This window comes from Marmota monax, unplaced genomic scaffold, assembly GCF_021218885.2.
Source record: "Marmota monax isolate L192 unplaced genomic scaffold, Marmota_monax_Labrador192_F-V1.1 WCK01_AAM20220418_F8-fsc00046, whole genome shotgun sequence".
In the NCBI taxonomy this organism is placed as follows: domain Eukaryota; kingdom Metazoa; phylum Chordata; class Mammalia; order Rodentia; family Sciuridae; genus Marmota; species Marmota monax.
This window is the reverse complement of record NW_026692486.1, coordinates 9,447,790-9,471,037: the sequence shown is the minus strand read 5'-3', so window position 1 is coordinate 9,471,037 and position 23,248 is coordinate 9,447,790. Positions and strand designations below refer to the sequence as shown.

Here is a 23,248-nt window from a genome sequence, read left to right as displayed (position 1 = left end):
AACAATATTTGTTACTCACAGCAGATTAAACAGTCCTCAAAATTTTTTGTTTAACTCATATAAATAGACAATTACAATACGGTATAATAAGTACATAATAAAGAGGTGGTGAGAAAACAGAGAAGTCCACCTAACTCAGTTTGGGAGAGCTCTACACACTTCAGAGAAAGGTATTTGAGTTAAGTGATGAACATTTATTGTCATGATCACCAATTTTTAAGTGTAATTGAGGCATCAGAAGTAATATTAAGCACTTTTTATTCATTTTTCTTATGTAGTCATCACAACACTTCTATAAGAAATTACCATTTTAGATTGCAGAAAACCGAGATTTAAGAGAATGAATGTTTCAGAACCTCCAAAGCCTAAGCACCACAGCAAAGCAGAGGTGGGGAAGGGTATGTCTAGGGAGAGGAAATAGCATGTACAGAATTATGAGGCCTGAAAGAGCAAAGTGCATTTGAGGACCTGTAAACAATTTGAGAATAGCATGTCCCTGATTGTATCACTATGATTAGAATTGCTCAATTCTTTGAGACTTCCTAGATTCTTAATATTTTTGTTCCCAAATGTGGACAACAGCTATCCAACCTGGATTACAAAAGAATTTTTAGTCTTATATATTTATGTCATCAACATAACATGTTTGAATTGCTTTTTTTTAATTGTCAATGGACCTTTATTTTATTTATTTATATGTGGTGCTGAGAATCAAATTCAGTGCCTCACACATGCTAGGCAAGTGCTCTACCACTGAGCTACAACCCCAGCTCCTGAACTGTTTTTTAATAGCACCCCCACCCTTGGGTTCCTATTTATACTTGAGTATTTGGGAAACTTCTAGCATGAAAGGATCCAGAGGAAAGCTCTGATCATGGAAGAGGGCCTTTCCACCCCTTCAACCTTACTCATCTTTACAGATAATTCTATAACAAAACACCTAAGGCTGTGTAACTTATGAAGTAGAGAGGTTTATTTGGTTCACAATTCTGGTGGCTGGAGGGTCCAAACACCATGGTGCTGTCATTCTGAAAAGGATCCCTCTGGATGCATCACAATGTGGTAGAGAAATGGAAAGGGAATCCACTTCATGCAGAAAGGGCCAATCATACGGGGTGGCCTTGTTTTATAACAACCTGCTCTCCCAAGAATCAATTTACTCCATGAGACCAGCATTAATCCTTTCCATGGGTGGTGCCTCATGACCCAATTACCTTGAATAGTCCTCACTGCTTAAAGATCCACCACCTTAACATTACTGTGCTGGGGACCAAGCTTCTCACATATGAACCTCTGGTGGACAAACCATATATTCCAGCTATGACAATTATTTCTGCCCAAGAAAGTTTCAAGGAATGCTAGCTAGGAATTCCTCCTGCTTCTCCAGCTGAGGAAATAAACTGAGCTACATCTCTCTTTTTCATACTTAAAATTTATAAAATGTTTAAGACATGAAAAACATCATAAATGTAAATTATGAAGGATAGCAATGGAGAAATCTCTATAAATTGAATGCTTAATTCATATAAATAAAGTACCAATAGCTTTAATTGCCCTCATGTGCATCTGCCTTTCATACAACTCCATCACCTAACTCCCAACCCTCACCAGAAAATCACTGCCATGATTTTGCTTTTATTTATGGTTTCCCCCATATGTAAGGGTCTCTGACATATGGTTTGGAACTTTAATTTTATATAAATGGTATTGTATTTTGGTATTCTTTGAGAGCATGATTTTTCTAATCATATTTCTAAGATTCATTTATATTGATGCCTACGGCTTTAGTTTATTCCTCTTCATTGCTATATAGCATTCCATTGAATGAATATATCACAGCATCTCTATGCCCTGTCAATGGGCATTTGTGTTTTTTCAAGTTTTTTTGCTACAACAAACAGAAGTGCTGTAAGGCAAAAGGGTATGACTCCCATTCTTGAGGCTTAGCAGTACAAATATGAGATAGGATTCATTAGGGGGAATTTTTTTTTTCCAATTAGAGATTTAGTATACCATGCATATTTCTCTAAACTTTCATTGTACCACAATTTAGGCTAAGCACAGATGTCTGTACTTGTCATGATCAAAGTTCAAGAAGAAAGGTAATTTCCAACTCCACCGGCTGCATACTTAGGAAAATTACACCATGATGTAACAATGGAAGCTTTGTGAGCCCATCCCAAAGGAGCTTTGTTAAAAAGGGGAAGCTTCCAGAACTCATCAGCTGGAATCAGCTGACCTAATTCAGATCTGCTGAGCCAGTTTTCTTCCTAGTTAACAAAAGGAGAGGAAAAGCCTTTTGGGCCCATCCAGTTGTCTTCTCAGGACTATGAAGATACTTGTACCATGGGAGAGGCTGAAGTTGCTGGGTCTACAGGATGTGACTCTTCAAGTTTACGAGATAATGACAACTTGTTTTACAAATTATGTGAAGATCTTGATTTTATTATATTACCTGGAGCTCTTGTTTTAAATTCATATTCCTGGACCCCAAACAGAGCTAGTGAATGAGAATCTCTAGGCATAGGACCCACACTCAGATTTAAGAAGCTTTGCAGGGTTTTCTTGTCATTTAGCTGAAATATAGAAAAATATCTTTTGTATAATAAGCAGAAAAAAATCCATTACACCTACATAATAATAATTAAATGTAATTATATTAATGACTTGATTTTCAGTCATAAAAATTATAGTCATTATAGTCATATATACATACATATAGTCATTATAGTCATTTATACATACATGTCATTATTAAGTATATTTTTCAAGATTAAGGAAAATTTGTTGGGTTGGTTATAACTTTAAAATATTTAGAGTTTATTTATGTGAATTTCCACTTGTGCCCTTGTCTGAAGTCTGCAAATGCTAGGGGAGCCTGTAGCTGTTGACAAACGTGTTTTCACTATAAGGGAAAAGGCTGACAAAGAATGAAAGCCAATTCAGAGAAAAACAGAGCCAAGATATGAAAGATGATACCAAGAGCTAGTGATATCATTAGAGTCTCTGGGTCCTAAAGAGCTATTCATAAACTTTTAGTTCCTTGAATGAACAAATTCCCTCCTTTTTGCTCCAGTCAGTCTGAGTTTTTGCATTTGCATCAATTGTTATTACTTTCTGGAATTCTCCTTTGGGGGATTTGAGCCTTTTGCATGGAGAGTTAGCTGTGGGAGGGGACAAAGTGTCAATCAGGAGGAGAATGTCAAGGAGAAGCAACTGGTAAGTTCTAGACAAGGGAGGCATGAGTAAATTGTCAGTAAAGGAAATATTATGCCACTTGAGGAGTGGAATAATCACTTCTTGGTCTTATTCCTAAGATTAAGTGCCCCAGTGCTCTGTAGATAAACTTCAGAATTATTCATAAAATTGGCCAGAACATGCATCTGCACTTTGAGGGGGTGGGAGAGGGAGAGGGAGGGAGACAGAGGGAGGGGGAAGGGGGGAGGGAGAGGGAGAGAGAGAGAGAGAGAGAGAGAGAGAGAGAGAGAGAGAGAGAGAGAGAGAGAGAGAGATATCATAAATTTTCATCGATCCTTAAAAGGACAAAAAACTCCCCAAATGGTTGTGAAACACTGCCATATTAAATAGGGAACTGTTTTTGAAAAGGTATTGAAATAACAGAAATGTACTTTAGAAAAATTATAAAAATATTAATTAGAATAGTGCCTCTCAAATGATATGCCACGACCCACCTGCATCACAATCACCTGAGACTCTTGTTTTAAATTCACATTCTTGGGCCCCAAACAAGACTAATGAATGAGAATCTCTACATATTGGACTCACATTGAGTTTTAAGAAGTTTTGCAGGGGTTTCTTATCAAAACTGCAGTTTAAAAACCTTAGAATTGTTGGATGGGTCAGAGAATGGAAAGTCTAAAGTCTAGGAAACAAAAAGATGACTACAAGAGGCTATTTGAAATAATCTGAGCTAATTACTGGCACACTCATAATCTGAATGTGATTTTTATATAACTATTGATAACTAGGTTGTTTACAGGGTCAAGGCTATTTCACGTGAAGTATTTAGGTCCCCCCAGGGACACCCGCACTATTATATACAATAAAAGATGCTATAGAAAACACAATTTGGGGCTATGTCTGACTTTAGCTATAAACTACAGGTAATACATTTTGGGGTGAGGGATACTGGGAATGGAACCCATAGGCATTGAGCCACATACCCAGACCTTTTCAAAAATATGGACTTTTGGGGCTGGGGTTGTGGCTCAGTGGTAGAGCGCTTGCCTAGCACGTGCAAGGCCCTGGGTTTGATTCTCAGCACCACATAAAAATAAATAAATAAAATAATTGGACAATTACAACTAAAAAAGTTTTTAAAAAATATTGACTTTTGAGACAGGGTCCTCGCTAAGTTGCTGAGGGCCTTGCCAAGTTGCTGAGGCTGACCTGGAAACTTGCAGTTCTCCTGCCTCAGCCTCCCGAATTGCTGGGATTTCATGCGTGAGCCACTAGGTATGGCCAGATAATTCTGTTTGTACCTTTGGAGGAGTTTTCATTCTAGGAAAAAGCTTGGGGCAAATGAGAATATTTTGTTCTACTTACATCTAGAGGAGAAAAAGGACAAAAGTTAAATTAGTTAAAGATATTTAACATACAGTTAATTAAATCTTGCTCTGATGATATGAGATTCAAAAGAGCAAAAGAGTAAATAATGTCTCCTTCATCCCATTTTTCCCCAGACACCTATTTTTTTTTCCCCTCTCCAGAGGCAAACACTGTTCTAACTTTCTCATGCATCCTTTTGGAAAGTCTATATACATATGAGCATATATAGATATTTATGCATACACAGATTTACAGGAATTCCTCATTTGGGTAGCTTGCTGGGAGTTATTGGAGGCCCAAGACTGCTGGATTTGGGATAGTTTCTAGCATCTTCTGAGTCTCTGATGAACTTCCATGGTAGACAACAGTTCACAACTTTTGTCACTTTGATGCTGGAGTAGTTATGCATTTGTGTTATTCCATGGGTCTCTTGCAAACTTCATTTTATGTGACTTTCTTCTTTGCTGATTTTTCTTTGTATCCTTCTGGTATATTAAATCTTAGCTATAAATACAACTAAGTCCTGTGAGTTCATCTAGTGCATCACTAAATCTGAGGATGATCTTGGGGATGCCCAACATAGGTAGATCATGTTTTTCCTTCTGTATTACAGACTATAGTCTCATGCCATGGGAACGACATGCTGGTTAAATGTCCTTGTGGGTTAAAAGACAATCAGATTCAGAGAAATCATTTGTATTAAGAGCACTTTATTGGTTTTATCTATCAGTCTTAGCCCTTTAGTAACATTATTCTGTACCTCATCAATAAAAAGATGTTTTTGTGCCTGGGTGTGTGGTGGTGCACATCTTTAATCCCAGATACTCAGGAGGCTGAGGCGGAATTGCAAGTTTGAGGCTAGCCTCAGCAATTTAAAGAGACCCTCTCAAAACAAAAATTTTTAAAAGGGGCCAGGATATAGCTCGGTGGTAGAGTGTCTCTGGGTTCAATCTCCTGTATCAGAAAAGAAAGGAAAAAATATTTTGTGTACTTTCATCATGACTGTTTACCCCGAAGAGAGAAGGTGGCAACTGATATGTAACCTTCCAAGGCATTATAATTTCTTCTCCAACAATCTTATCTGGGCTAGAGCCATGTGATGCTCAAATTGTCATGCGATTCATCATCTTTTAGGGAGGATTTCAACTTTCCTACTTTATTTTTTTAATTAATTAATTAACTTATTTTAATTAGGTATATATGACAGCAGAATGCATTTTGATTCATTGCACACAATTGCCACACAACTTTCATTTCTCTGTATTTCTCAAGCAGCCTTAAGAATTACTAATTTCTTCCTGTTTGTTCTACTCTTCTAATTTTCTTTTTTTCCCTGTACATTTCTCAATGTTACCAATTGTTGATTTTTTTTTTCCACTTCTGCTATTTTCTTTCTTATTTCCTAAGCATTCTTATTTCCCCCATTGCATCCTGTTGTGGCTTCATCTTCTCCTGCCTTTCTTTGGATATTATGAATTTTTAAAGTGTTCTCGCTGCAATTTCTGGAGTTTTTATTTAAAAAATTTTTTAAATTCTAATTTGTTACATATGACAGCAGAATGCATTACAATTCATATTACACATACAGAGCATGATTTCTCATGTCTCTGTTTGTATGCAAAGTATGTTCACACCATTCATGTCTTTATACATGTACTTAAGGTAATGATGTCCATCTCATTCCACCATCTTTTTTTATCCCCATGCCCCCTCCCTTCCCCTCCCACCCTTTTGCCTATCTAGAATTTGTCTAATCCTCCCATACTCCCCCTTCAACCTCATTATGAATCAGCCTCCTTATATCAGAGAAAACATTCGGCATCTGTTTTTTTTGGGGATTGGCTAACTTCACTTAGCACTATTTTCTTCAATGCCATCCATTTACCTGCAAATGCCATGATTTTATTCTCTTTTATTGCTGAGTAATATTCCATTGTGTATATACACCACATTTTCTTTCATCCATTCATCTACTGAAGGGCATCTAGGGTGGTTCACAGTTTTTAACTCTATTGGTAAAGTGCTTGCCGTGCATGCACAAGGTCCTGGATACAATCCCCAGTACCACCAAAAAAAAAAAAAAAAAATCTCTGCAATTTCTATTTCCTCCATATTCCTTTTTTTGATTCTTAGGATTTTTCTATATTATTAGATTTTCTTGGTTGTGGACTATGATAAAGTAAAACATGAGTAAAAAGAGGAATCTTTGAATGGCGCTTGCTTTTGACTTTGAATTTCACTATAGGGTGATCTGGTGTATGATACCAACCTCATTGTTGGTATATTTGGTCAACCTCTTGGATTAGTCAGATTTTGGTCAGCATGGGGAGAGATACAGATGAGGGTCTTTCTTTTCAGTGGCACAAAGTTTTGCTTATTTACTCCCATTTTAGGTATAGCACTCAAACACTCACCAGGGAAGCTCCCCTCTCCAGAGAATTAAACCTCCCAACTTCAGTACAGGTGGGAGCAGGATAGATGACCAGGGACCTGAAACTGGAGAAAGGATCTGGCAATTTAATTCTTACAGAGAAAAAACTTAAACCCTCTAGCTTCATTTGCTCTGAATTGATTTATAAATCACTAATTTTAGAGGTCACATAGCTCGACAATACATTAGTTGTTTCCTGCTAGTCTTATTGTAGGTAATATTTCTAACAGGTGAGTTATGATGATAAGCCTAGGTTACTTTTCAGGTACCTGAAGGCTTCTTTTGCTGAAAACAATAACTCTTCACTTGTGTCTATGGTTGTACCGTACGTGACTAGAATCAGATGAAAAGGCTTGGCATCTGTTGTGGTTTGGATGTGAAGTGTTCCCTAAAAGATCATGTGTGAGACAATACAAAATGGTCTGGAGGTAAACTGATTGGGTTGTAGCCTTAATCCAATCAGGAATCAATCCCTGATGGGATTAACTGGATGGTAACTGGAAGCAGGTGGAGTGTGGCTGAAGGAAATGGAGCATTAGGGGCATGGCTATAGGGTATATATGTTGTATCTGAAGAGTGGAGCCTCTTGGCTTTTTGATCATCATGTGAGTCATGCTCTTCTGCCATGATGTTCTGCCTCACTTCCAGGGCAGAGTCAGCCTTTGATGAACTAAGACCACTGAAACCAAGAACCCGCAAATAAACTTTTCCTCCTCTAAAATTGTTCTGGTAGGGTCATTTAGTTCCTGCAGGGAAATAGATGATAAAAGAGCATCTCTCTATTCATACGGTGTCTGTCTCCTTTATTGCCTTAACTTTTGAGTCAGATTCTACTCAGCTCTGCACATATACTTGTTTAACATTTGAGAAATGGTTTGTCCAAAACTATGAAATAGGGTTAACTTGACTTTGACTTGCCTTGTTTCCCCTGTTCCCAAGGGTAAAGACACCTACAAGCCACCATGACCGGAAACACCAGGCCATGAAAGGAGTGAAAATGGCCCTGGGTACCTGAAAGATCTCCACTTATTCCCAGAAAACATATTCCTCTCCTTTGCTAGTTTATCCTTCTCATTATTCCTATCCTGTAAACTCCTCAAGCCCCTGGGGCTGAGAAGTCCATCTGCAAACCGCTGTCCCTTTTCTCCATTTGTAGCCACTGAATCTGGGTTCACTAACATAAATGCTTTTCAAGCAGCCTTCATCTATTTCTTTGCTTTCTCATACTAATGCTTTCCAGCTTCCGGCATTTTGTTGCTGTCATCTTGTGTCCTGGTGGGTCTGGGTTTTTCCTGAGTTTGAACAGGGAGGAAGTTGTATTTCAGCCTCCACCCTAACTCAGCACTTACCCCAACCACAGCAATCTTTCTGGCCACTGCATCTATATTGCTGCGTCATCAGCTTCAAAGACACCCTACTTCTCCATTTTGGTGTCTTCCTCTGTCCTTAGGCTCCACAAGGAGTACCAAACAACCGCGACACAGATCCGCGTGCCACTCGCTGGAACGAGCCGCGGAGCGGGTATTTATCCGGTTCAGCCGCCCGCGCGCTAGGCGTGCCGGCCGGACTCCCGCAGGCTGCGGGGACCTTCCCGGGCACCGTCCCAACGCCGGTAGTTGAGCGCCGACCCCGCTCCGCGCCTGGCAGGCCGAGCTCCCCAGCTGGTATGTCGTGGCCCCAGCTCCGGCGCCCGCGCCTACTCGCTCGCGCGCCCCGCGGCGACTCGAGGCTTGCTCTGCTGCTCTTGTTGGCGCTGGCGCCGCTGCTCGCGGCGGGGACCCACTGCCCGTGCTCGGAGCCCGAGCTCTGCAGCCCGATCCAACACCGCCCGGACTTTGAGGTCAGCGTCGCTTTTCTGCGCTTCCGGGTCTGGCCCTCAAAGCCCGGAGAGAAGTTAGAATGGGACGGAGCCCTACCTAGAGGTGGTGGTGGTGCTGACACCTACTTTGACCACTCGCCGGAAGGCTGTCCTGTTTACGGATTGCCTACAATTTATGGATGAGGAAACTTGGGCGCAGACAGGTTGAGGAACTGCTTCCAAGTCTCACAGGCTAAGCGGCTGCCTGGGTGGGCAAGTGTTCAGATCCTCAGCTGGCCCACTCCTTTCATCACCCTGCTCTGCTTCCTGGGGCAGCACCGGGGTGTATACACAAGGAGAGTAGGGTGATAGGGTGATCCATTTCTTGGCTTCCAAGAGAAAGAGGATTTAATATGAAGAATTTTAGCACTCCAACAGTACATTGGAAGGCAGGATGTTCTCCCTACCTTTAGTTTTTATACTTATTAGCCCTTAGCACCCCCACGCCACCAAGAAATTTATTTTATAGCACACCAGCCTGTTTAATTTTTTTGGTACTGGAGATTGAACCCAGGGGCGTTTAACCATTGTGTCACATCCCCAGGTCTTTTAAATATTTTATTTAGAGACAGGGCCTAGCTGAGGTGCTTCAGGCCTCCCTAAATTGTTACAGCTGGCTTTGAGCTCATGATCCTTCTGCCTCAGCCTCCTCAGCCGCTGGGATTACAGTCCTGTGACACCCCGCCAGCCAAATCTAACAGTTTATAAGGCTTCTGGCAAACACCCTTTCCGAAGCAATATGAAAACCATCCGGAGTTTGATGACTGGCAGGAATTGGAGGCAAAGAGATCAGAAAATTTAGTCCAAAGAATCCTTGTTTGTAGAAATAGAAACAATTCCTAGCTCTTAAGTTAGTTTATTAATTTTGAGGCAGGGGCATTTAAATGCCAATTTTAAAAAGTACATATACATACTTTAGGAAAAGAAATAGAATTGGTGAAAGTATTTTGGAGAGCCTACCTAGTGTGGAAACTTAACATCTTCCTGAAACAAAAATTTTAGACCAATTAAATAGCAAAGAACAATTCATGATTCTTGGTAGCACTCAAACCATAAAAAGCTCAGAGAAGTCCAAAGTGTAAGGCTGGCTATTATCTGCTGAACATGGAAACAAGTAATTACTTGATTGGCTCTAGGTAGGTATTTGTCTATATGGGTATGATCTGGTGGAAAGTTCCTGCTTAGAGGTTAGTTGGTTACTGATTGGTTAAGTTTATTTCCTTTTACTGTTTATATTGGTTCACACTTTGCTTAAGTGGGAATCCGAGGCACTGGAGCTGTTTCAGCTGAATGACAAGCCAATTAAGCTGTTTCTGTTTAACAGTCTGATTTTTTTTTTTTTTTTTTTTTTTGTAGCTTACAATATTTGGGCCATGTAGTGTTTGTGGGTATTTTAAGAAATCAGTTTTATAAAGAAGCAAAATTATGTATTATTTGTATGTTCATAGTAAATGGATCCTTTATTGGCTTTTTTTTTTTTTTTGTATTTAAGTAGGAAGTCTAGATTATGTGGCTTCCTCCCACAATTGATTATATATAATAAATTATATGTAACTGGGGGGAGTTGAGGGCTGGGAATTGAATGCAAGGCCTGTGCATACTAAGCATTCACTCCTAGCCTAAATCACAATATGGCTTTCCCATATTTTCCATTGGTTCATCCAATTATTAATTTTTTTAAAGAATTTCTATTATATCACAGGCTCTCAATAGTTTCTTTAAATATTTATTTTTTAGTTATAGTAGGAGACAATATATTTTTTCTTTTTTTATGTGGTGCTGAGTATTGAACCCAGTGCCTCACTCATGCTAGGTGAGCACTTTACTTCTGAGCCACAACCCCAGCCCCTCAAGAGTTTTTCCCCCAATAGATTGAACTTATGTTAACTTATTTTTTCTAAATAGTTTTTTTAAAAAACAAATTCAGCCTTAACTATCAGAATTAAAATTGGGATGTTTTGATAGAAATATGAGTCCAAAGACAATGAGCCATTCAGTTGCACATTTTGTAATTTTTATTATTTCATTGTGCTGTTGCTTAGCAGAAAAATGAGTTGTACAAAGATACTTCTGAAAAGTTAAAAAAAAAAGGGGGGCGGTTGAGAAAATTAAGAGATTTCTAACTTTTAAAGTTGATGTTCCCCTGGGCCTCTCCCACACCCATTCTCACAATAGCTTCCATCGTCAATCTCTTTTTAGAGCAAATCTTATGTCCCTCCTCTGCTTCAAACTAATGGATTCCCATCTATCCTAGGTTATAATCCAAAATTCTGTGGTCTAAAAACTACATGATCTTGCCAAATAACCCAGTTGTATGTGATTCCACATAAAGTGAAGGTTTCTGTGTTCTACATGATTATCTCACTTTCAGAGTCTCAAAATCCTTCTGAAGTGTAGGGACTTTGGATTTTTTGTTCTTTCATCTGAGAATGCTTTTTTTTTTTTTTCTTTTGTCCATTAGAACCTTCCTCCCTTGTCATTCTACAGATTTTAGTCCTCCCCATCTGGGAATTTTCCTGCCCCACCTGGCTAGTGGGTCCCCTTTAATATAGTGTTATGACTATGTGTATTTGTTTAAGGCCAGGAGTATTGTTGTAACTGATTAACTCCCAATGGACCTGGTGTGTCTTGTTAACCACTATATCCTTAGTGCCTTGCAAAATACCACCCTCCCATTGTATTGAAATTCAGTAAATATTTGCTGAATCAGTTAGTACCTTGGGATAAAACAAACATGATTAGTAAAATTTCAGAGCTTCTACAATTAGCTGGGAGGGAAATACTGGAGAAACACAGCATCAGCTCTTAGGATTGAATTGTAATAGTATTCTAAGAAGTCACCCTCATCAAAAAACATATAGTAACAAATGCAGTAACTATGGCTTCATCAGTAGCAGCCAGAAACCTGAGTATTAACAAACTCCTTTCCCTTGCCTTGCTCATTCCATTAGTCACAAAGTCCTGTTAATTAGCTGCCTCTAATTCTCCCAGATCTGTTCAATTACCTCACTCATCTCCAGTGCTCCATCCACATCATCTCTTGCATAGATTCATGCAAGAGCTTCTCTATTATGCCTCCAGCTTTGGCCCCTCTTTAATCCATTTCCCACTTCAGCTCAAGAGATTTTTCTAAAGTGAGTACTTTCTCATTTTAAAAACTTACTATTCTCTTCCTTTTACTCACAATAAGTACCAACTTTTCCACATGGCTTACAAGTCTCTTCATGACTGAACCCCTACCTATCACACTCTGGTTCTTTTCTATGTTCTCTTTCTAAACTCTAGGCATGGCCACACTAAATAGTTACCCAACCATTATGCTCTTTCTGCCTCCAGACCTTGTCACATGCACTATTTCTTCCTGGCCTGTCCTCCACTTTCCAGACCTGGCTAATTACTCTGCCACCAATTACACTGGGACCCTTATATCTTATTCACTTTTGGACCCTCAGTGCCTGATATAATGCTTGGTATATTGTGATATTTAATATTATTTTGGGTGGTTATCATGATATTCTTGATTTAAATGATGGTGCTTATCCCTGTTTTTCTGGCAGGTATTTGTATTTGACATTGGAGGGAAAACTTGGAAATCTTATGACTGGTCACAGATTACAACTGTGGCAGTTTTTGGAAAATATGACTCAGAACTTATGTGCTATGCTCATTCAAAAGGAGCCAGAGTAGTTCTGAAAGGTATGTGTGTGTTTTTTTTTTTTTTTTTTACCAGATATAAGTGTTTAGCCAGTTAGTAAATTTACCTATCATTTGTTATAGTTTTTACTAGGAAAAAATATATATATACATACATATATACATATATATGTATACCCGACTGAAAAAAAGGAGATATATATATATATATATATATATATATATATATATATATATATATTTTTTTTTTTTTTTTTTTTTTTTTTCCCCCAGTTGGGTACATACCTGTAATCCCAGCTACTTGGGAGACTGAGGCAGGAGGATCACAAGTTCAGGCCAGCCTCAGCAATTTAGTAAGACCCTACCTTAAAAAATAAAAAGGGGTAGAGATGTAGCTCCATGATAGGGTACTCCTGGGTTTAATCCATAGTATTTTAAAAAATTCCTTTTTTCTGTTCATCTATTTTTTTTTTTTTAAAGAGAGAGTGAGAGAGGGAGCGAGAATTTTTTTAATATTTATTTTTTAGTTCTCGGCGGACACAACATCTTTGTTTGTATGTGGTGCTGAGGATCGAACCTGGGCCGCACACATGCCAGGCGAGCGCGCTACCCCTTGAGCCACATCCCCAGCCTCTGTTCATCTATTTTTTTCAAACTTTAAAATTAATCTTACATACTACTAACTCCATTTCACAAATACAGATGTTTTTAAAGAATTAAATAAACTACTTCATGGTTTTGAGTAAAGCATGACTGCTAAATTAGCATGTTGACTTTTAGTTAGTAATAGGCCACAATTTCTGCTTCTAGTTTGGGAATTTTATTTGTAATAGTTATTTTGGAGATTAGCGAGCAATAGCTTTATGTCATTTTAGTACATGATTTCTCCATTTGGAAAACTTAGATTAGGGCTTATATTCCAAAATAATGAGATGTTTTAAAGAAATTTTGATTTCTTTGAAAATGGGTTTGTGAAATAAATAGCACTGAACTGTGAAACACATATATATACACACAAAAGATGTCTATTTCTTTCACAGGAGATGTGTCCATAAAGGATATCATTGATCCTACTTTCAGAACAACCTGGATAGCTCAAAAACTGGATTTGGCCAAAACACAGTATATGGATGGAATTAATATAGATATAGAGCAAGAAGTTACTTGTTTATCACCTGAATATGATGCATTAACAGCATTAGTCAAAGAAACCACAAACTCTTTCCATCGTGAGATTGAGGGATCACAGGTACACTTTCATTTATTTTTTTAGAAACTCCATATTTTCCTCTAAAAATGAAGGTATGACTAATATAATGTTTATAGTGATGGAATGGGAAAGAATTTTGAATTTTGTCACCTATTTTCTAAAAAAAAATTTTTTTTTTTTTTTTTTTGGATACTAGGGATTGAACTTAGGGGCACTCGACCACTGAGCCACATCCCCAGCCCTATTTTGTATTTTATTTAGAGACAGGGTCTCACTGAGTTGCTTAGTACCTCACTTTTGCTGAGGCTAGCTTTGAACTTGTAATCCTCCTGTCTCCCAAGCCACTGGGATTACAGGCATATACCACCACACCCAGCATGGAAGTATTAATTTTATTATTTAAGGAATTTTACAGTACTAAGTGGTCTCCATTCAAACCAAAATATAACACTGGGATTACTCTACCTGCTTGCCTTGCAGTGGGGGTATGGATATTGGATAGGCAATGGGCAATAAGAATCAGGGAGGTTCTACCTGGCTTTAACCAGTGTAGGATAGAAACAGCTGGTGCCTAAGGGTTGAGGTAGTTCTGGGAAAATGTCTCCCTTGCTCCATAGTCTGATTTACTTGTGAAGTAGTCAAGGTACAATAAAGCTCAAAGGATTTATTCCATAGAACTCATTGGAGCTATGACAATAGGCAGTATACTTCCCCATTTCCATAATGAGCATGATTAGAGCAGATCATAACACAGGCATTTTGCCAGGCAATGTGTTAGTAACAAGATAATGTGGCTCCAGATAACCGATTCTCAATCCTGGCCACATATCAACATAACCAGGGGTCTTAAAAAAGAATAAACACTTGGATGTGCATACACATATATACTGGAGACTCACTCCCAATACTTACTATTCAGAAGGTTTTGGGTAAGTCCAGAATCCATAATTTAAAAAAAAGTTTCATAGGTGATTATAATTAAGAACTACTAGGTTAGACAATGGAAGATTGTTTCCAGGATACCCTGTGAATACCAAAATCTGCAGATGCTCAAGTCCCATACATAAAATGGTATATTTGCATATAACCTATGCACAAACTTCTGCATACTTTAAATCATCTCTACATTATTTATAATACCTAATACAAGGTAAATGCTACATATATAGATTTTATTACTGTATTATTTAGGGAATGAGGACAAGAAAAAGTCTATACATGTATGTACAGACTTGTATGTATACACTTGGTATATAATTTAAAATAATATTTTTGATCTGTGCTTGGCAGAATCCACAGATGCAGAACTAATTCATGTATGTTTATTCCATGACAGAACATTGTAAATTCTATGTTCCTAAACTGGTATCAAAATCAACTATAAGTGCTTGTTTAAAATTTCCTGAGATTAGGTGGTACACGCCTATAATTCCAGCAACTTGGGAGGCTAAGGGTAGGACGATCACAAGTATTAGGCCAGCTTCAGCAGTTAACTGAGGCCTTAAACAACTTAGTGAGACTCTGTCTCAAAAAAATAAGCAAAAAGGGCTGGAGATGTAGCTCAGTAGTAAATTTCCTGAGATTGATTCAATAGTTCTGTGTTGGGGAATTGCATTTTTACCAAGTGCCCTAGGTGATTCTGGTGTAGTTTGTCATCAAGAATTTGAGAATCACTGGAAAATAATAAATGATATGGGGACTGACAGCTCTATGATTTTATAAAAGTAGGGCATGTTTGGAATTTAGCTTTTCAGATGAGTACAATCAAGAATATCCCTGGCATATAGGGCACTATACCTTTTGTTCCTCATAAGTTTTGGTCTCAGAAAAGTTTCCTTATTTCTCTAAATAGTTGTTACTAGTAGGTTAGAATTGGTAACTACCTATTTGCCATTTCTGATTAAGTTGTAGTGAAAAGGCAAGATCAAAGAGGTTGAGCAAAGACTTTACAAAGGAAAATCTATTTCCATGTTTGTGAGGTAAGTAAAACAATTTGGACTGCTATGTCAAGTTTATACTAGATGAATTAGTTGGAGGTACAGTTGAAAAGGTAGTCCATATTATGAAGATCCAGATTATTACACTGAAGAATGTGCATTTTATTCTGTATGGAAAAGGTTGTATGGGTAGAAGTGTGTTTGGGGAGATTATTCTACAATTGTATATAAAACTAGAGGAGAAGGAAGACTAGATAAGTACTATTACAATTATCTAGGAACTTAAAGTTTACATTTTGGATTGGGATGAGAGATCACTAACATTCAGCAAATGTTCAATAAATATTTGTTGAGTTAATTAAGAACAAGGAAGGGCAGAACAACTGTGAGAGGCCACTCAAATAATTTATTTGATTTGGGGTATGAAGGAAGGAAAAGAGTCAGAAGATGGCTCAAAAGTTCTTAAACCAAGTTGGGTGTGGTTGCGCATGCCTGTAATCCCAGTTCAAAGTCAGCCTCAGCAAAAGTGAGGTGCAACTCAGTTGAGACCCTGTCTCTAAATAAAATACAAAACAGGGCTGGGCATGTGGCTCAGTGCCTCTGAGTTCAATCCCCAGTATCTTCCACTGCCAAAAAAAGGTTCTTAAACTGATGATAAGAAAAGAAAAGAAAAGAAAAAAAAAAGATCAAAATAGAATCTGGAGTGGGAAATAAGTTTGGAGGAAAGATTGATGATTTAAGTTCACAATATCATTGTCATGGAATGAAGAGCTAGAAATGCCTTTGAAGAGTTTTTATACTCTCATTTTTATAGGTGAGAAAACAAACTCAGATATCTTAAGTGACTTAGTAGTGGCAAAGACCAAGTTATAACAGGGCCAAGACTGTATAGAACCCAAGTCTTTTGATTTCTTGTCTAATATGCTAATACTACTTCCTCAAAAATAGAAGGTTAATTGTAACAGGAAATTCAGGTGAATATACTTAGTATTCAGAAGATTTTTCTCTGCTTAGAGGTAGTCATTTATTTTATCTGTTTTACTATTAGTTTTTGTTTTGAAATAGGAGGTAGTAAAAAAGTAGGGTCCAATATGTACAAATTTCACTTCATAAGCTATTTTGTGGTAGAACTATTGGGGAAAGCTTATACTTGTAAAGCACAGCCTTCTTGAATGTGAATTAAAGCTTTGAGAATACTTAGAGCTTTGAGAAAGTCTTGAAATGAGTTATGCCAAAGCATAAAAAATACCTAAAGTATTTTCAATTTTTTAAGTTAATCAATAAGTGTTTACTGAATGCCTAATTAAGAAAAAACAACTTTTAGTGATAATATTGAACATTTATACACATTAACATAAAATTAATATTTGGTTAAGGCAATAAACAGATATTTTAAAGAGATATCCTTATTGAATGATGGCTTACCATTCAAAATGAAAGATAATATATCACTCATTTTATTTTGAATATTTCCATAAAATAAGACCATTTAAATTCTTTCTTTGTTCAACATTTTGAGTTGATTAATTTATACCTGTGTGACAAACCATTCACTAATCTCTAAATGTAATAATAATGGGTCTAACCTACCATATAAGGTAATTGTGACTCATGGGCTCAAATGCAATTAGGCTATGCTAACAACTTTTGTATCTAAAATTTTTTAGTGTGCCTTTACTCTCTAATTGTTCAGTAGTCCTACCACACCCTATTGCCATTAAACCTGCTTCTTTCAATCACTTGTATTAGCCCAGCTTCTGAAGACATTTGGATTTAAATTTCCTCATCTATACAGTGCCCCTGTTCTGATCACTGTATGTCCAAATACATGTCTAGACCAATCCAGTGTAGTAAAAAGGACATATTTTGTAGAACTCTTCTATTTCTATGAGTGTCAAATCCTATATTCATATATGATAAAAGCAGTTCTTTTTTCTTGGGTAGCATGAGACAGGAGAATAATTTTAAAAACCATCTGGTGTAATGTGCATGTTTGATCATGGTACATAAAATGACATATGTGTTTTTCCACAGGTAACCTTTGATATAGCTTGGTCTCCAAAAAACATAGACAGAAGGTGTTATAATTACACTGGAATTGCAGATGCTTGTGACTTTCTGTTCGTGATGTCTTATGATGAACAAAGTCAGATCTGGTCAGAATGTATTGCAGCAGCCAATGCTCCCTATAATCAGACAGTAACCGGTAAGAATCCATGAATGGTCATTTATTAGTAACATTAATTCCAGAACTTTGTGCTTTATATACCTATATTTCAGAAATTCTTAGTTATTTATGTACCCTTTCTATTTGTGAAGCTTGCTTGAAACATATAAAGATAATTTAATCCAGAGAGATTTAGTCTTTACAAAAAGTTTCAAAATTTCGAAGTTCTCACTTAAGTCTTCTAAGAATTGTCCTAACCTTGTGAGATAGATATATTACCATTAACCCTCCATTATAGATGAGATGAAAGGAGTTAGTTCTAATGGTCTCACAACTATTAAGAATTCTACAGTTGTGATTTAAAAGTCCAATAAGCTTGTCATGAAACCACATGAAGAAGATTATCTAGAATATGACAGGATACTTTTTTGTTAAAATAATTGTTAAGTAATTTAACATCAAAGACAGTTATAATATGGGTACATACCATTTATAATTAATAGGATTGATTTATCTTATTATTATAATACATAAAAATTATATTCCTGTAAGAATTAAGAGTACTTCTGAACTGTTGTTCACATGATATTGTCTTTGAATTATCCTTTACAAAGTTGGATTGGTTTGTATTCCATTAATCGGTAGAATAAAAGATAGCTATCTTTTGTACTCAACTGAATTGCTAGGATAGTTGGTATTGAGATTTAGTTGTTAATTTATAAGTAATTTTTTTTCTTTTCATACAGAGGTCAAAATCTTAGAAGCCAGCCTGATTTTAATGTAATCTAATTTGAATAGAATAGTCTGATCATAAGCATACACTATTTAAATTTGAAAAATAACCACTTTTTCTGTTAAAATTACAAAATAATCTGGGATTCTCAAACAATGTTTCATGGAAGAAATTAATTTTAATCACTATACTGCTCTTTTTCAAGTGTTTGGGAAATAAAACATATCCTACCCTTCTTTGGGATTTAAGGGCAGAGTAAATATTAAAGGCTCTGAAAAGCAATAAATTTATGTAGCTCAACATTCTAGACAGTCTGGAAGTATCTCTATAGCATTGGGCAAGAAAATGATTGATGTACTAGAATTTGTTCATTTTTTTCTTTTTGCTTCCTACAAGTACAGATTATTTACTATAGAATAAGAAACATTTCTTTACCCAGGCTATTGCTAGGATACTTAAAGGATATTGTAAACATGGAATGCTTGTGCTTTTTATAAGAAATTCTGAGTGCATCACTGCCAGAAAGCTTAAGATTTATAGAAATTTTATGAAACTTTAGAATATCAAACTTATCATATCTTAGCAGTGAACAGATAACATCAGCATATTTTCCTGTAGTGAATCATTCTTTCTGCAGTTAGATTTTGTGAAGTTTGCCTTCTTTGATTCAAAAAGAAGTGGGTATAAAGCAAGATATGGATTTATAATTCTTAAGGGATTAATTTTATAATATTAGAGAAACACTATTAGTATTTTGCATAAATGTTTTTATGAACTTAGATTGTGGGTGGTTGCATGGCTTCTATGAACATATTAATAGATATTGAAAAGGAAAAACGTTTTTTTCTCTCTCTCCTTGACTAGGGTATAGAGACTATATCAAGATGGGCATTAACCCTAAGAAACTTGTGATGGGTATTCCTTGGTATGGTTATGATTATACCTGCCTGAATCTTTCTGAGGTAAGAACAAGTCATTTGTTATTCATTTTTTCCAATTATATATTTAGAGCCTCTTTTGTTTCATTAAGAATATATTGAAAATATATTGAAAACTTAAAAATTTATTTTAAATTATTTAATCACATGGAAGCTTCTGAATGTCATACATTTTCATCTCATAACGAAATTTCTTTAACTTTTATTCTGTATGGTCAGTTTTCTTTTTGTTGCATGTTTTATTTATAATAAATAGCTTTGTTTGATAATCTATAACATGAATATTTTTTCATTTCTAGGATCATGTTTGTACCATTGCAAAAGTCCCTTTCCGGGGCGCTCCTTGTAGTGATGCTGCAGGACATCAGGTGCCCTATAAAACGATCATGAAGCAAATAAATAGTTCTATTTCTGGAAGCCAATGGAATAAAGAACAGATGGCTCCTTATTATAACTACAAAGTAAGACTTTTTACAAGTTATGAACATTTATTCTGTTAATTTTCATATAACTATATACATATTTCTAAATTTTTAAAGTTTGTAGATGGACACAATACCTTTAGTTTATTTATTTATATGTGGTGCTGAGGATCGAACCCAGTGCCTCATATGTGCTAGGTAAGCTCTCTACCACTGAGTTGTAACCCCAGCCCCTCTGTATAACTATATATTTTTATAATTAGACATTTGGTGTAAGAATTTCCATCAGTTTTAGAGTACAACATGCAGACTACTGTTTACATATAAACTTGACTTTGAATCTGTGTAATCAGGAACTTTAGTTTTCTGGCAGAGCAGTACTCTGCTTTGCCACTCAATTTAGATGATGCTATAAAAACATGCATCTTACAAATACGACTTCTTAACAGTTGACAATAATGTTACAAAATTTGCTTTTGAAAGGGCTTTGGGCCAAAATAGGTTACTAAACTCTGGAAGCCTACATTTCAATGTAACCTAAAGATTCTGATGAGACTCTTTGTTTGGATCCTTTGAACTCATCTCTTTTAGATCTCCACACATTATATAATAGGATACTGTGATCTATAGTCATCTTTCTATGCTGAAGAGCACCAGAATTTATTCCTTCACTCTGTGTTTTGGTACACACATTTTTGAAGTTATAGAATTCAGAAAACGTTTTTGATGACCCTTGAAGGCCATTTAATTGTATTTAAGAAAACAATCCAGTTATAATTCTTTTGTTCCTCTTTTTTATTATAAAATTCTGTAATCAAAGTCAAGTTTCTGTTGTGTGAAAAGAATTCATTCTGCTTTCTTCTGCTGTTTCAGCCCTAGCAGCTTCATTTTGGACTCAATATTCTGGAAGGACTGTATGCTTTAATCAGGCCTAAATCAATCAATTTGCCCTTCCTTCCTTCACTATTTTGAGACATTTGAAATTTCTCATTAACTATCAAAAAAGCTCAAAGTACTAAGTAGGATGGTGGCAAATTCAAAATTATGTCTTTGATCTTCAAAGATTTTTCATATTTAGGTGCAGGTTTTGCAAGCTGTCCTTTGATAGTGAATAACAACTGTTACTACAGCATGTATGGCTTTGTTTAGAACCTAAAAATATTAAAGGATAGGTACAAGATTTAGGATGCAATATGCTTGTATGTAATGAATCTACTATACTTATTAACTTACCAAGTTAGTCATCTTAGGAGAACATTCTAACTCCAGAAGTACTACCATAGATAAAAATTGGTTGGCATTTATTCACAATTGCAGTTTCCCAGAGGAATATAAATATTAGTAAGTTACTCTTAGTCCCAGGTCTATTTTTACCTCGTATCTTTTTTCTCCTTTCTTTACTATTTTGCCTAGGTCTGCTCCTTTCCTTTTTCCTCTTTTTTTTTTTTTTTTTTTTTGAGGTGGGTACCAGGGATTGAACTCAGGGGCACTTGACCACTGAGCCCTATCCCCAGTCCTATTTTGTATTTTTATTTAGAGACAGGCTCTCACTGAGTTGCTTAGCTACCTTGCTTTTTGCTAAGGCTGGCTTTGAACTTGCAACCCTCCTGCCTCAGCCTCCTGATCCAGTGGGATTATAGGTGTGTGCCACTGCACCTGGCATTCTCTATCTCTTATCCAGTAGCTTATGTGCTTTCTGAGAGAGAACTATACAGAGTAGAACTCGAGAGTATAAGATCAGGCTGGGCGCAGTGGCGCATGCCTATAATCCTAGCAGCTTGGAAGTCTGAGGCAGGAAGATTGTGAGTTCAAAGCCAGCCTCAGCAACTTAGTGAGGCCCTAAGAAACTAGCGAAACCCTATCTCTTAAATAAAATATAAAAAGAGCTGGGGATGTGGCTCAGTGGTTGAGTGCCCCTAGGTTCAATCCCCAGTGAGAGAGAGAGAGAGAGAGAGAGAGAGAGAGAGAGAGAGAATAAGATCAGAATCTAATTAATGATTCTTAATTGGGCCTGTGTTAAATTACCTATTAAGTCATGCCTAACAGTCTCTTAGAATCCATTCTGTACAACCAGGAGAAGTGGGTACTTTCCTCCTCCATCGTCATTACCTTTTGATTTGGCTGATTCATCTTTTAAAAAACCCATCTGGTAAGCTCCTAGCTAGGCACACTTCCAGGAACTGTAGGGAATACAAAAATGTATGTAAGCTGGTTTTAAAGGACCAGAGCAGTAGTTCCTCCTACCTTCAGCTGCATATCATAATACCTAATGAACATACACAAAACAAACAAATATACATCTCAGCACTATTGCTGGAGGATTTTGATTCAATAGATTTCATATGGTGTGGGGCCCAGAAATCTGGGGTTTTGTAGAGGTGGGGATTGAATGCAGGGCTTTGCACATGCTAGGCAAGTGCTCTATCACTGGCCCATACCCACAGCCCCAGGATCTATATTTTTAAAACCTTTACAATGATTCAGATATACATCTTGGTTGACAATCATTGCATCAGATCAAGGAGAGAATTTTAGGGAACATGAGAAGGACCTTAAATAATCTACATTAAGAGACTCATTTGTATAATCTTTGTTGTTAAAAGTGCCATAAACAATAATCTCTAGGAAATAGCAGATATAGAACCATGGAATAATAAAGCAGGAAAGTATTGTGCTGTGAAGTTTGAATAATTTGCTTTTTGAATAATTTGATTTAAGAAACCGTTTTCCCTTTTACTGTACTAAATACCTTAAGTTTCCATTTTAATTTATTTGTGTAGGATCATGCTGGATATTTTCATCAAGTGTGGTATGATAACCCTCAGAGCATTTCTCTGAAGGCAGCATATATACAAAACTATGGTTTACTGGGCATCGGCATGTGGAATGCAAACTGTCTTGACTACTCAAAAGATGCTATAGCCAAACAGCAAACTGAAGAAATGTGGAAAGTCTTAAAGCCAAAGCTGTGACAGAGAAAAACATCTTGTTAAACTCTGAAGATTTAAAAATTATCTGTATAAATAGATCTGTTTCCTGAAGAGATTAAAAAATACATGCATTTTTGTCATGTTGCTATATATTTAGTTACTAATATACTGAAAAAAAAAACAGATAAAGAATAAAGAAATGGTTTGATGGAATTTGAAAGAAAGAAATAAAAATCTTAAATACCCAGAAACCTAAAGGCATGAAACAAATCAAACTTACATGTTAAATCTTCCTCTTTAGTGTGTTTCAGCATTATAATTAGGAAAAATTATACATATTTTTAAAACTAGCATTTTGACCCATAACTTGAAGTAGAAATTGTTTGCTTAGAATAGAGT

The 23,248-nt window shown here is 36.6% G+C and overlaps 2 protein-coding genes across 10 annotated transcripts in view; one reads left to right on the top strand and one right to left on the bottom strand.

The window, feature by feature from the left end:
• Positions 1 to 8,666: 8,666 nt before the first annotated feature.
• Positions 8,667 to 22,989, top strand: Ctbs (chitobiase). Its single transcript, XM_046443248.2, has 7 exons — positions 8,667 to 8,840; positions 12,416 to 12,554; positions 13,553 to 13,761; positions 17,694 to 17,865; positions 19,424 to 19,521; positions 19,797 to 19,958; positions 22,700 to 22,989. Exons 1-7 carry the CDS (start codon positions 8,667 to 8,669, stop codon positions 22,889 to 22,891), a joined length of 1,146 nt encoding a protein of 381 aa, XP_046299204.1. The 3' UTR covers positions 22,892 to 22,989.
• Spata1 (spermatogenesis associated 1) overlaps positions 14,372 to 23,248 on the bottom strand; it is a 47,012-nt gene continuing 38,135 nt past the window's right edge. For all 9 annotated transcript variants that reach the window (XM_058579002.1, XM_058579006.1, XM_058579003.1 and 6 more), the window contains 2 exons: positions 22,029 to 22,099; positions 14,372 to 17,845 (listed from right to left, as the gene is read on the bottom strand). In XM_058579002.1, coding sequence (XP_058434985.1) covers positions 22,077 to 22,099 — 23 coding nt within the window. In that variant the 3' untranslated portion in view covers positions 14,372 to 17,845; positions 22,029 to 22,076. The remainder of the gene's footprint in view (positions 17,846 to 22,028; positions 22,100 to 23,248) is intronic.